This window comes from Mirounga leonina, unplaced genomic scaffold, assembly GCF_011800145.1.
Source record: "Mirounga leonina isolate KUSES-001 unplaced genomic scaffold, KU_Mleo_1.0 Mir_94, whole genome shotgun sequence".
Taxonomy (NCBI): Eukaryota; Metazoa; Chordata; class Mammalia; order Carnivora; family Phocidae; genus Mirounga; species Mirounga leonina.
Genome location: NW_023270855.1, coordinates 49,853,505 through 49,867,948, shown reverse-complemented (window position 1 = coordinate 49,867,948; position 14,444 = coordinate 49,853,505). Strand labels below are relative to the sequence as shown.

The following is a 14,444-nucleotide window of genomic DNA, read 5'->3' as shown; positions in this document are numbered from 1 at the left end:
GTCCTCAGCTGGCCTCGGCTCTGCCTGCCTGCACCAAGCGGACCTGGCTCCCAGTCAGCTCCTGAGAGTTTGGTCCCCAAGTTTGCTCTGTTTGCTTTCAGATGCCTCTTTAAACCCTCGGTCCTCAGATGAGGGGCCTCATCCTTCCCTAGTTCCTGGGTGCTGTCCCCGGCAAGTCTGTTCCCTGGAAACCCTAGGATATTTGTGGTTTATAATCTCAACGACATCTCTCCCTGGAGGGCTTTGCAATCCGAAACTTATCTCTCGGGCTCTTCTTAAAGGCAACCCCAATTCTGCTTCCTCTGTCCTCCACTTCTGCTCATAATAGCTCACATGTACTGAGCACCTGCTGTGGGCCAGGCTACACACACCAGCTCTTCCAGTCCTTAGAATCATTGTGGGAAGTGGGCAGTACCGTTAGTCCCATTATGCAGATGAGGAAACTGAGTCCTGGAGAAGCCAAGTCATAGCAGAAGACGATTTTCTCAGGTTGCACACGTTCATTGACCCCCTGGGAGATCAGGCGCAATCACATGCATCAAAGCCCAAGCCCAATCTGGAACCCTAAACCCACCTAACACTTCCTCGTTTCAATTTTGCATTTTAACTCGCCAAAGTCCACAGTGTTTTTAGGAAGCAGAAGAGAGACGAGGTAATTTATTTTCAGACTTGCCTCTCTGAGGCTGCATGGGGCGAAGGACAGGCCCAGCACTTTCTCACTTCTCAGTCACATGAGTGGACCAGACTGACCTGACTTTGAGTCTCAGCAAAGCCCCTCACTAGCTGTGTGACCCTCTGTAGTTTGATTAACTTCTCTGAGCCCCAAGTCCCTTGTCTTTAAATTGGGGCTAGAGTAGCAGAACCTTCCCTATAACTTGGAGACTACAGTGGGGATCCTGGAGCTGAGTTGCTACATAACCACCGGCAAGTTACTCAGCCTTGCTCCTCATCTGTCACAAAGGCGTGGTAACCTCCTTGGGTCCCTGTGAGGATCAGGTGTAATAATGACTCCCGGGTCCAGAACCCGATGGAATCTTCCCTGCCTGGTTTAGAACCTTCTTGGGACCAGTGACCCTTTATCCTTCCCAGAGTCTCCCTTTTGGAATAGGACTCTCTACCCTGTGCCTCTCCCACCCCTGTATTCTGGGGGCAGAGAATTTGTTTTCTAGCTCATGTCCACAGATGGGAGGGGATTTGGCCTCCAAATGGATCATACCCAGAGTCCCACCCATACCCAACTTAGATGATGAGATGTAGGATTTCTGAGCTGATGCTGTAACAGGCTAAGACTTCTGGGGATGTTGGGATGGGTGAGTGTATTCTGCACGTGAAATGGACGTATATCTTGGGGGGGAGGAGCCAGAGGGCAGACTATAATGGGCAGAATGGTGGCCCCTCAAAAGATACGTCCACCTGGAAACCGGGAATGTGGCCTTATTTGGAGAAAGGGCCTTTGCAGATGTAATTAGGTTAAGGATCGTGAGATGAGGGGCGCCTAGGTGGCTCAGGTCATGATCCCAGGGTCCTGGGATCGAGCCCCGAGTTGGGCTCCCTGCTAGTGGGAAATCTGTTTCTCCCTCTGCCCCTCTCCTCCCCCCTGCTTGTGCTCTCTCCTCTCTCTCAAATAAATAAATAAAAATCTTAAAAAAAAAAGGATCGTGAGATGAGGTCATCCCAGATCAGAGTGGGCCCTGAATGCAATGACCAGTCCTCAGAAGAGAAGGAGAGAGGACACAGAGGGGGAGGGGTGCAAAGCTGGAGGCAGAGTGTGCAGTGATGCATCTATCGGCCCAGGAGGACTGAGCCCCCAGGACTGCCAAACGCCCTGGGAACCTCGTACGGTGCCTGGACAGCGAGCGTCAGCTGTAATGGTACGAGTAAATAAAGTCCACACCTGAATTTTCCCAATGTCTGACACAGCCCACAAATAGGTTCCTAATTCGAACCCACTCCTGGTCCTTCGTGGGAAGTTGTCCATGAGATGAAAATCTGGCTGGCACTGTCTCCTCATTGTTCGTACAGATTTTTTTTTTTTTTTTAAGAGAGAGTTATCCCTAGCACAAAGCAGGTTCGGGTAAATTACTATTTCAAAGAGAACCTAGATCCTTCGGCCACCACGTAAAGAGGTTATACTAAAGAATACAGCAGCTGAGACCGTGGCACACCTCACGGGGATGTCAGCCTTGCGCCCAGGACAGAGAGCACCTTGGCTCCCTCTGCCGGCTCTGTCTGCTGCAGAGTCGGACCAAACTCAGCCTGCAGAGGCCTCACATCAAGTCTCCAGGAGGCTTCACTGCCAAGCGTCTCCAAGGAGAACTCAAAAGGGGTAGAAAACTTTGAAGTCAGGCCCCTTCCCCCTTCCCTCTTGGGGATGTGCATCATCTGCCCAGAATAGGCAGCTGGTTGCATAACCCTGTCCTGCACCGCATCCCTCTGCCAGCTAATCACTTCAGCATCCTTCTGCCAAGGGCTATGGATACCTTGCCCGGGGCGTGCTCAGGCCCCCAGGTGCAGAGGATGGTCCTGCTTCCTGGTGCCACCATGTCCTAAGGACCTATGTGTATTACCTCGTTTAATCCCCGCAGCCACCACCACTGGAGGTGGGATTAGGATCAGGCCCATTTTACAGATGAGGAAACTGAGGCCCGGAGAGGCAAAGGCCATTGCCAGGTGTCACCCAGCTGGGAAAGGGCTGGGCTGGACTCTGGTCCTACACATTCTAAGGCAGGATAGACTCTATGAGGCTCAGAGGTCCAGGATCTCCTCTTGCTCTTTCTGGGGAGTGGGTTTCGTGGTGATGGCAGCAGTTGGAACTAGGGCGCAGAGAACCCAGAGGTTAATGCCGGGGTGGTGCAGGTCTTGGCAAGAGCTGCCCCTACTCAGCCATGTCCAGCAGGAGGCACTGCCCGGGTACGGGGAGTGGCAGCTGCTCTGGGACCCGCAGCATTTTCCTGGGAGGCGGGGAGATCTCTACCTTTGCTCTGGTCGCCCTGGGGTGCCACTGGGCTCAGCCACCCGGGGTGGGGGATCTGGGGTCAGTGGCTGCTGAACGATGTAGAATGAATGAAATAGAATGTGCTTCCATCCACTTTTCACTGGGGTGAGCTTGTGAGAGCCTCGGGGGGCCATTTAAAGCTGGGGAGGAGACAAAGGTGTAATTGGGGGAGAGGCAGAGGAAACGGAAAGAGAGCAATTATATATATATATATATATATATAATCAATGTTCTGGCGAATGAAAAACAGTGCGGGTCTGGGAAAAGGCTCTAAGCAATGACAAAAAGGAAAAATGCTGGTGGCAGACCCCTTAGGCAGGGCAACTGGCTTGTCACCATAGAGACCTGAAATGTCTTTTTAGTATATTATATTCGTGAATAAAGTTTTCTCTTGGCTATTTTTTTTTAAATCAGATGAATGCCTCGTCTTGGATTTTTTTTTTTCTCTAGAAGTGTCTGAATCCTCGTGAAGTTTTATTTCCAACGAGCATTAGAACATTTTCATAAGCCAGGAGAATAAAGCCTCCCTTGGCCAGGGCATCTGGTGCGTCCATTACCAAGGGAATAGCAGAGCCCTCCTGGTGCAGGTCTGGGGGTGGCCGTGGGGAGGGGGGGCAGGGGCCACCTGTGGGATTCGGGAAAGCTGCATTCTTATCACACTGCTGCTATCAGCCGGCTGCCCTTGGAGAAAATCCCTTCCTCCTCTGGGCCTCAGTTTCCCCATCTGTGAAAGAAAGGAGCTGGAGTGGTCACTCTAAAGGCTATGGATTTAAAGTTGTTTTTTTTTATGTCTGTCGATGAGAAAAAAAAAATTTTTTTAGAGAGGGAGGGAGAGAGGTGGGGGTGGGACAGAGGGAGAGAGAGAATCTCGAGCAGACTCTATGCTGAGCGGAGAGCCTGACACGGGGCTTGATCTCACGACCTCGAGATCATGACCTGAGCCGAAAACAAGAGCTGGACGCTTAACCCACTGAGCCATCCTGGTGCTTCGATGAGAGAATCTTAACAGTGTGAGTGATAATAATAATAGTAATAGCTAATACTTCCTGAAAGCTTGCTGTTACCATTACTACACATAGTTAGCATATATTGAGTACGTAGTAATAATCTTCACAGTGATAACAGTTAACATTCACCGAGTACTTTTATACGCCAGGCATGATTCAAAGCACTTTACATACATTAACTCAGTTGAACCTTCCGCTTACCCTAGGCGGTAGGTACCACTCTCATCCCCACTTTACAGATGAGCCAACAGAGGTGCACAGAGGGGAAGGGACACACTACAAGGCACACAGGCGGGAGGTGACCGGCAGGAGTGTGACCTCCGGCTCCAGAGTTCTTGCCCTTCACCACCAGGCTGTGCTGACATTCCGTCCCTGTCACTCGGCCTCCTTCAATCACAGGAGTCATGTAACAACAAGGATGACAATAATAGCAATACTAGCAGTAGTGAGAAGAACAGCGCTGGTGAATCACGGGTCCTTAATTATCGAGTCATGTTCTAAGCACTGTATTCCACCTAAACATCCTTTCTGTGGCTTCTCCTTGCCCTTAGAGGATTCAAGGTCCTGCTGACCCATCACTGTCCCTTCCATTTCTTTGTCTGCCACTCTCTCCTCACCCTCCAAACCGGCCTCCTTCCGATCTACCTCAGGGCCTTTGCACATGCTGTTCTTAGCCTAGAACACTCTACTCCCTTTTCAGATTGTTCCTTTTGGGACCCTGCCCTGGGCACAGGGGGAGGGAGAGAGAGAATCTTGAGCAGACTCCTCACTGAGCACAGAGCCTGATGTGGGGCTCGATCTCACAACCCTGAGATCATGACCTGAGCTGAAACCAAGAGTTGGACACTTAACGGACTGAGCCACCCAGACACCCCTTGTATGTTTTAAATACACACCCCATTTTCCCAGAATGCAACTACTGGGCACATTAAAGGAAGACTAGACTCTATTTTGTAAGGAACTTCGGCAAGAGGTGTTCTCCAGTTTGGAAAATCTCAACACTGGTGGGAACTCCCTCGTGTCACCTGAGTTGCCCCACCTGAAGCCAGCCAGCATCGGGAGCTGTCCCATTCACGGTGCCTCTGCACAAAGGGCCCTGCGTCACTTCACTCTGCCCTCTAGACCCTCCTTACTCAAAGTGTGGTCCCCGGACCAGCATCAGTCTCACCTGGGAGCTCCTGAGAAATGCAGAATCTCAAGCTGCACCCGAGACCCACTGATTTAGAATCTGTGTTTTAATGAGGTCCCTGGGGATTCACGTACACATTCAATTTTGGTAAGTGCTGGCCTAGTGCCTATGTCATGTCATATAGCAGAGCCACTTAAACACGTCATTAAGAAATCAATATGATGCCCTCGTGGCGATATAAACAAAGACTAACAGGACGTCATTGAATATAAGAACAATGTCTGTTTCAACACGGTTGGGCTCCTATACCTAGAATTACTACAGGACTGTTGCAAAATATTAAGAAAACAAGGATGCTGTTTCCTACTGGGTAGGGCGCTGCCCTGGAAGAAGCCTCCAAAAGCCTCAGCCCTGCTCTCAATTCAATTCTGAGGGCCTCCAGTGGCTTTTCAAATCCCTCAGGAACAGCCCTCAGGTAAAAAAGATGGTTGACTCATTAACAGCTAAAAACGGTCTACATTTACCAAGCACTTCGGTGTCCTCGGCTCTTCTCCGGGCCTTTTGCTGGAATCATCTCTTTGAATTCCAGCAATGACCCAGTTTGATCCCCCCATCTCTATTATACAGACTGCGAAAACTGAGGCCCAGAGATGTGAAGTCACTTGCCCAAGGTCACACAGCAAGTACATGGAAGAGCTGAAGAATTCGGTGGGGGGGGGGGGGGGGGGGGGGGGGATTTCTCACAGCTTTTCCCTGAGACGCGCAAGGGCGAGATGGTGAGCCTGCAGCCTCTGGCGGCCAGCGCAGACGGCCGGCCTAGGTTCAGGCCACTTGGTACCCGGGCGGCCCTGGGCCAGCCGCTCCGCGCCGCGGTTCCCCATCCGTGACGGTGGGGTCTGCCGCAGAAGGCTGAGACGCTCAGCAGGTGCGGGCTACCCCGCAGGCGCCACGTTGGCGCTTAGCATTATTAGCGCTCTTGTCACCGGCCACAGCCTAGAGACCCTCCTCCCCCACCCCTCCCCTCCCCCCTCCCCCACCCCTCCCCTCCCCCCTCCCCCTCCTCCTCCCCCCCTCTTACTTCCTCCTCCGGTGCCGGCGCTCCCTGTCCTCCCTCCGCGCGTCCGCCTCGTACGTGGCCGGGGGGCCGTGCCGGTGCCGCCGCCTCCGCTCGCCGCCGTCGGGCCCGTCGCCGTCGCCGTCGCCGCCCCGCGCCGGCCGGCTGCCCTCGCGGTGCCGGGGCCTCCGCTCGGCCTTGTCCTCCGCGCCGTCGTCGGCCGGCCTGCGGTGGACGCGGTGGCGGCGCGGCTCCCCGTCGGCGCCCGTGCGGGGCGAGCTGCTCCGGCTCTCCCTGCTGCCGCCCTGGCGGTGCGCGTGCCTGCGGTGGGGGTCCCCGGCCTTGCCCCGCTCGGCCTCGCCCTCCCAGAAGCCCGGCTGCTCCAGGCTGCCCTCGCGGGCGGGGTGGTCCGACTCGCGGCCGTAAGGGCCCTCGCGGCTCAGCTCGGCCTCGGGGCTGCCCGCCCAGGGCCTGCGGGGGTCCAGGCCCGCCGAGCCGCTGGGGTCGCGGGCCCGGTCGTGGTAGCGGGCCTGTTTCCTGAGCAAGTCCTCGGCCCGCTGCTGGCCGAGGCGCTGGTCCACCGTGGGCTCGGCCGCCCGGCTCTTGTTGGTGTTGTTGTTGCGGTTCTCCTGGGGGTCGACCACCAGCGGCCGGTCCAGGTGGGTCTTCATGTCCGGCCGCAGGTGCCGGGCGTAGGCGGCCTTCCAGCGCTCGTCCGGGTCCATCTCGTTGTACAGGGCCTCCCGGCTGGCCAGCAAGTTCTGCTTCCGCATCTCGCTCGTGCGCTGCTCCCACACCGACTTGGTGGGCTTCTGGTTCTTCTGTTGCTCCTTCCTGCAAGGGGAGGGTGCAGGGCTCAGAGCCCCCCCCCCTGGGGGGCACTGTGGCCTGCTCAGGGCGCTCCGACTAACGGGAGTCTCAGCCTAGGGGGCATCTCAACCCAGGTGGTCTTGGTCCAGGGCACATGGAAGCTCAGAAGGGTATCTTGGCCTGGCTTGGGTATCTCCGCCCAACCAGGTGTCTCAGCCTGTGCAGAAAACTTAACTTGGCTGGACATCCTGGCCTAGCAAGTGCCTTGGCCCAGGTGGGTGTCTCAATCCAGTGAGGTGTCTCAGTCTGACTGCATATTTTGTCTAATGGCGGAGGTCTCAGCCCAGATGGGCGTCCCTCTTGTCTTCTCTACTCTTTGCATATTGTAGCACATGACCCCCTGGGGGATGTAGCCTTGACCTTCAAACTATTTTAACCTCTGAGACAGCCAGTCATAATGAACATTGGCCTGGAGCAGGTTCTGGAATCGTCCACGGTGCCTGCATGAGCCTTCAGTTCTGGGTCACGGGAGGTCTGGGTGGTCCCAGGGAGAGCCGGGGTGGGCGCTTGGGAGTCTGGGGGGGCAGCGCCTCTTTATCCACGGTTGCCTGTTTACCCACAGGGCCGCTGCTGGCGTGTTGGCCAGGTGGAGCCCAGCCCGGAGGATAGACTTTTCCAGGATTTCTGTGTGCATTGATAGTTTTATACAGATCATCACCTTCCACAGACTGTCAGATTATGTGTTTTCCTGGGCTCCCCTTTCACAGCCACCTCCTTCCACTTTGGCAAAGAAAGCCCCCTCCCCACTGTCACGTGATGCGCTGCCTCACAGTGTGCAAAATCCCTGGGACATCCGACGCAGACACCATTCCGAATATCAGTGTCAACGAATGTCCCTTTAATCAAGACACCTCAGCTCCCACCACCTCACCACCTCTGCTTCACCAGCAAACTCTGTCTGCTCTATCTTTATGATCTGTCTAGAATTCAGCTACATCCATCACCCTACTCCAGTCCCACTGTCTCTTTTGCATGGACCAGTGTAGTTTTTCTCCAGCCTGGTCCCCTGACTTCCACCCTTGCTCCCCACAGTCTGTTCCCCGGACAGCTACCAGAGGGCCATGAACACCCGAGTCAGGTCTTGTCCTTCCTGTGCTCAAGAACCCTCCATAGCTTCCACCTGACTCAGAGCAAATGTCTGAGTCCTGCCCATGACCCACAAGATCTGTTTGTCACCTGTCTGTCTTCACTTCCTCCCGCTCTCCTCCCTCCCTTCCTCTATTTCAGTCACAATGGCCTCCTTCATGTTCCCTAAACACAGCAGGCACATTCCTGCCTCAGGGCCTTGGTATACGCTGTTCCTGCTGCCTGGTATGCTCTTCCCTCAGATCCCCCCATGGCTCCTCCCTCACCTCCTTCAGGTCTTATCATAACCTTCTCAGTAAGGCCTTCCCTGACAACTTTATTTAAAAGCCCAACTCTCTCCAGCTCTAGCTTTTCGTACACCCCTTAGCCTCTTGTTAATCCTGCATCCCTAGCAGCTAGAACAGGGCTGGACACATAGGAGGTGCTTATTAACTATTTATCAAGTAAAAGGTGGTGGGAGAGCAGAAGTACCTCATCCTAAAGCTCAACTCTCTTAGGGACTGCTTCCTGCCCCCAGATAGTTGCCGGAGAGGGGGTACAGGCTGAGGAGCAATCTGGAGTTGGGAGCACTTACACGGCGATGGACATGTTGGCCGCTGACAGAGGACTCACTTCTGCCACCTCCTTGGCTTTCTGTAGAGCGAGTTTCTGGTTGGCTGCTTCTTCTTCTTCTTGCTCATCCTAAAAGACACATGGAGTCCCTCGTTCACAAAACATGGAGTAGGCCTTGGAGGCTCACCTTGGACCCTATTGCTAATAAGGGGCAACATGGGGAATATTCATAAGCACCTGTGTGGCCTGGGTGTTGACTGACCAGAGCCGAGGCCTGCAGGTGGGAACAGGTGCCCAATGTCGGTCAAGTGCACTGCTACCCCCTTTATATGCAGCCTCGATATCCAGCTCACTATTAACCCTATTTTAGCACACAGCCAGAAAGAAAACAAAAGGAAAAAAAAAAGACTGTCTTCCTCTCCCACAGTGGAGATTTGTCTGCGCCCTGTCTCAATGAGCTGGAAATCAGTGCAGGGATTTTCCTCTCACTTCACCTTCTGGGTTGTGCTCTCTGAACCAAGACTTTTCAAAAACACTGACTAGCCCCCACGTGCAGAAGAAAAAAAAAACTGGCGTCCCCTGGCCCATCCCGTGCACTGCCAACAGCCTCCAGAGGGGGATTCAGGAGAGCTTATATTCTCAGCCGGGTAGGTTCAGAGAGGAGGAGGATGGGGGAAGAGGTTTTAAAAATACATACAGAAAAAGATGTTTTGGGGCTTTAAATCCTTCTTCAGCCTTCATGCGGGGCCTCATTCGTAAAACAGAAAAGCCAACAAAGAAAAAGCAAAGAAAAAGCAACGAGAAAGAAATGGCCAGAGAGGAACCCACCCATAAGAAGAGTCGTGCCATGGCAGGGCACCTCTCCCCCTGCGCTGGGATCTCTGGGGCGAGCAGCAACCTTACCACCTCAGAAATGCTCAGATCAGGACACTCTGCCAGTGACAACACGGAGGTGGGACCCAGCCGGCCGCCCTTCTCATAAGACCTCCCTTCCTCCTTGGCACCTCACTCAGCATTTCTCAGAGCCCAGTCCCTGGACCACCTGCCTTAGCATCACTGCAAATGCAGACTCCCAGCCCCCTGCGAGAGCCCGGGTCTGGGCCCTAGAATCTGTGCCCGGGTGAGTATCAAGCATGGGTCAAGTTCAAGCAGCAGCTAACGTGGCGAAGATCGCAGGTTCTAGACCTACCTGGCCTCAAATCTCAGCTCCTCCGTTTACTGCTGATGTCAGGCGAGTTGCCTCACGTCTCGGGGCCTCACCATCCTCACCTAAAATTTCCACTCTCCCCGACTTTCCTTCCCTTGCTCTTCTCTCCATCTGACATATTTATTTCTCGTCTTTCTCTCCCACTGGAATGTCAGCCCCACGAGGGCAGATATTTCTGCCTATTCTGTTCATGGCCGTGTCCTTGGCTCCTAGACCAGCATGCTCACAGCAGGTGCTCAATAAATGCTTTTGGATGAATGACACAGTCTGTAAAGTGGGGCTCAGAGAACTTACTTCTCAGGGTTTCTGTGAAGATTCAATGAGATGAAAAGACACTAGGGGCGAAGCAGGGTACCTGCCTTGTATGAAACGCTCAAGAAATGCTTGTAGAATAAATGAAGGAAACAATATGGGTCTGGAGGAGAATGTCCATCCTTCATAGATGATCTTGCCTCTCTCCTTCCCCTTCTCCCACCCTCCTGGCGCACCGTCTCCCCGGTGACAGCCTCTGAGGATGGGTTCCTGGAACTTGGATGAGCACACGGTTGGATCAGCCCCTGGAGCCAGCGGGCTCCATGGTGACTAGGCCTGGGGCCGTGTGCTTGGGGTAGCAGAGACTTCCGTTTCCCCTGAGTCGGAGCGGAGCCCAGGAAACTCTCCGTCCCTCCTGCCAGGACCAGCAGATGGAGGCTTTGGCAGCGTCCACTCAGTTTGGTTCAACACCTCGAGGCTCGGGAGATGGGCCCGTGAAGCGGAGGGATGCCCTAGGCCTGGCCCTCCTGGGCTGACAGGAAGACTCTGCACATGTTCTCTTAATGCGATGGGGCTGTTTCCCAACACCCTCCTCTCAAATTGCAAGAAAATGTGCCCAGCTTCCTTTGCGCAATGTACAACCTGCATAACCATTCCCCGCGGCCCTGTTCATGGGCTATCCCAGGGAGGTGAGCTGTGGGACTGAAAGAAATGTTGCCTCCTCTGTGCCTAGCTGAGCTGGACCTGAGTCCCAGGGAGTTCAAGGCTGCTCAAAGGGGCGTCTGCCAGCAAGTTTTGCCTGGGTAATTCAACATCACTGACAGGAGTGATAACTGGGCTTCTCGCGTGGATGGTTCTCGGCCCCCTCTCCCAAATTATCTCCTGACTTCATTGTCCTCAGCTCTTCTCTCATTTCTGCTTCTTGAGGGGATCACATCTCTGCTCTTTCAGCTCCTAGTTATGTGGCAAGGTCACTTAACCTCTCTGGACCTCAGCTTTCCCATCTGTGTAATGGGGAGAACAGTAAATCCCCATCTCTTTCACTGTGGTTTTTACTTTGTATCTTTTCCTGCTCAGCTGGAGCTCCAGTGAAAGCCAGCAGAGCCTGTAGGTAAAGAACTCAGGTTCTGGAGCTTGTCAGGCCTGGGTTCTCAGGCTTTCTTTTACCAGCTCTGTCCAATGAAAGCTCTAGGGCCAGGTCGTGCCTAGTGACCGATGCAGGCTCCCTTTATTGAGCACTTACTGTATAGCAAGAACCGTGTTGAGTGCCTGTGCACTGTGTGATGTTATAAATAGTAGCTGCTATTATCCTACCATCTGGGGCCAGTGACTTTGCCTTTCTGAGCCTCAGTTTCCCCTTCTGCAAAAGGGAGATGGCAGCAATGCCTGGCACCGTGAGCATCACCTAATTCTTTACTGCTGCCACTTGGAGGCGAAGTCCTGCCAGCTCCCAAGCTCATGGGGCCACGCATGGAGCCTCCGGACCCTGTGCAGGTTATACCCCGTCTGTCCCGTCCTCTCAGCTCGAGGGTGGTGACAATGCCTGCTAGCCTGGGGACTCCACCATTCCTTGGAGGTCTTTGATGCTGCCTAGTCCCTATAAATGGGCACTCCGGTGGGGTCTGCCACCTGGTCCCTGTGGCAGCCCCTCTGCCTTACCACCTCCCACCTCCTCTGCTCTGGAATCCGCTTGGTCAGGGACAGTCTGTTTCAGGGGGAAGGGATGCCTCCTCCCTGGCCCGGTGCATTCTGGGCAAAAGCTCTAACCCTTTCCCCACCCCCCACCCCCAGCCCAGTCCTGATCTGCCAAGAGCAGGTGGTAACTTTGCCACAGGGAGAAACGTTCTCCCACCAACTCCACCTTGGTGAGCTCCTGGGCGTTGGCCAAATTATCCACCGCGATGGCTAAAAACACGTTCAGGAGGGTGTCTGCAGGCGCTGGAGTCAGGGAAAGCACCGCCACTCGGACCCTGGCTACCGGGGCCTCCCGGACCCTCCCTCGCCGCCCCCCGCATCGGCTCCGCCAGCCGCCCAGGCCTGCCCCACCTCCCCCATGGAGGATACAGTTCCCGAAGAGCGTCAGCACGATGAAGTAGATGGAGAACACCATGCCGCCCTGCACGCCCCCCTGAGACTTAATGCCATCATACATGACCTCGTTCCAGTCTTCGCCCGTCAGGATCTGAAAGGGGACGGAGAAACACACAGCCAACCCCTCTCAGCCACGGGCCCCGCGGAGACGCAGCTGTGGGGCTGGAACCTGCCCAAGGCCGCTCTTCCTGGGCCCTTGTCTGGGGGAGGGGGGTCTTGCCTCGTTTGTGAGTGGGAAGGGCCAGCCCTGCCCTGAGGGGCCCTCAGTCTGGCTTCTAGGAAAAGGTGACGCTGGTGGGGTCACAAATCTTTCTGCAACTCTGTCTTCCATGGTATGATACGGGGATTTGCTACAGATGGAGATGTACCCCTTAAATTCATTGCTTGAAGCTCTCAACCCTCATGTGACAGTATTTGGGGATGGGACCCATGCTGGTGGGTCTCTCGGGATGGGATCGGCGCCTTTCCTTCTAAGAACAGACACCAGAGAACGTGGTCTGTCTCTCTCTCTGTGCCGGGTAAGGAGGTGGCCATCCATAAACCAGGAAGAGAGTCCTACCCAGGAACCGACCCGGTGAGCACACCGGTCATGGACTTCCAGCCTCCCGAGCTCTGTTGCTTAAGCCACATATTCACTGGTCCTTCTGGACTGCTGGGCCTGGGGGCAGGGCGGGAGCCAGTGACCAGAGGACGCCTCAGGCACAGGGATGCAGGCGCCGGCAAATATAAGTTGCCCCGATGCTTATGGGATGCACTAAGGGGACAGGCGTGCTCATCGGGAAAAAAAAAGTCCAGCTTCCCTCCTTTGTAATATTTTCACAAGGATAAAGTAAATGTGAAAGAACTCCAAAAATGTCAATCCGTTAATGCAGGTTTCTCAGCCTCGGCACTGCTGACATTTGGGGCCGGGTCACTCTCTGTGGTGGCGCCGTCCTGTGCACTGTGGGGTGCTGAGCAACAGCCCTGGCCTCCACCCAGTGACGCTTCCAGAACTTCCAAGTAAGCGTCCTTGGGGGACAGAATCCCTCTCGGACAAGAAGCCCTGTGCTAAAGATATATGGGTGGTGATTACAACTATTAGCAATCATGTATGTGGGGGCTCAGAACTTCATGGGTGGTTTCCCTTCCCAGCCCCTGGTCTAGGCGGTCTCATTTAGAAATTACCCTCCCAGGAGAGGGAGAGAGTGAAGTCACATTTTCCATAAACTCCCTTGTCCCCCTCACCCCAAAGAGACAGAACTCACCAGAAAGGCTCTGGTGGTCCTGAGCAAGGTCAGGTCCAAACCTCAGGGCATATGTCCACATAGGTGCAGAAGTTGCTTTGGGGAGACCACCCAAGGTCTATTTTGCCTTAGAATGGGGGATCAGGGGCGCCTGGGTGGCTCAGTTGGTTAAGCGACTGCCTTCGGCTCAGGTCATGATCCTGGAGTCCCGGGATCGAGTCCCGCATCGGGCTCCCTGCTCGGCGGGGAGTCTGCTTCTCCCTCTGACCCTCCCCTCTCTCATGTGCTCTCTCTCATTCTCTCTCTCAAATAAATAAATAAAAACTTAAAAAAAAAAAAAAAGAATGGGGGATCAGTGTGTCTTCCAATCTGGGGAGGGTGGGTGTAGCAATCATGTCTTTTATTTTCTCTCTTCTGATACTTTGACATGGGGCAGCTGGGGCTTGCTAACTGTGGAAGGAGTTAGGGCCAGCTAATTCCTACAAATAGTAAACAACTTGCCTTGTGCGCACACTTTTCAAATGCAAACCAACCAATCCAGAGCCTGCACTCCCAACCACCTGCTCTATAGGCTCTTACACTCAGAGCCCAAAATCCCCTGCCCTAGGCACTCAGGGCAGGTATCAGCCAACCCGAGACAGCCCTGATGCCCAGAGCCCACTGAGATCCTTCAAACTAGCCAATTCTGAATCTGCTTAGCCTGCCTTCCTTGCTGATCCTTCCTGCAGAAACCACAGTCAAAGCCTTGTGCTCGTGTACCCCCTCCCTTTGCCTCCTGACCCACCCTGGTTCTTCCCCGTGTGGCCCTGCGTGGCATGCATGACTCCCTCTCTTGGGATCTGCAAGTATAACAAACTGTCTTTCCAATGGCAGTTATCTACTGATCTGTTGGCCTCACCATACCTGAATTAATTATAAAACCTGTATTTTAAAACAGAAGGGCAAGACAAAGCAGAGAAAGAGGGATTTAAGGAAGCC

The 14,444-nt window shown here is 54.3% G+C and overlaps 1 protein-coding gene across 2 annotated transcripts in view; it reads right to left on the bottom strand.

Moving 5' to 3' along the window:
- Positions 1-14,444, bottom strand: part of CACNA1A (calcium voltage-gated channel subunit alpha1 A) — a 213,900-nt gene that overhangs the window by 64,648 nt on the left and 134,808 nt on the right. For both annotated transcript variants that reach the window (XM_034998421.1, XM_034998422.1), the window contains exons 16-19: positions 12,217-12,334; positions 12,014-12,081; positions 8,716-8,822; positions 6,210-7,019 (exon numbers count right to left, since the gene is read on the bottom strand). In XM_034998421.1, coding sequence (XP_034854312.1) covers positions 6,210-7,019; positions 8,716-8,822; positions 12,014-12,081; positions 12,217-12,334 — 1,103 coding nt within the window. The remainder of the gene's footprint in view (positions 1-6,209; positions 7,020-8,715; positions 8,823-12,013; positions 12,082-12,216; positions 12,335-14,444) is intronic.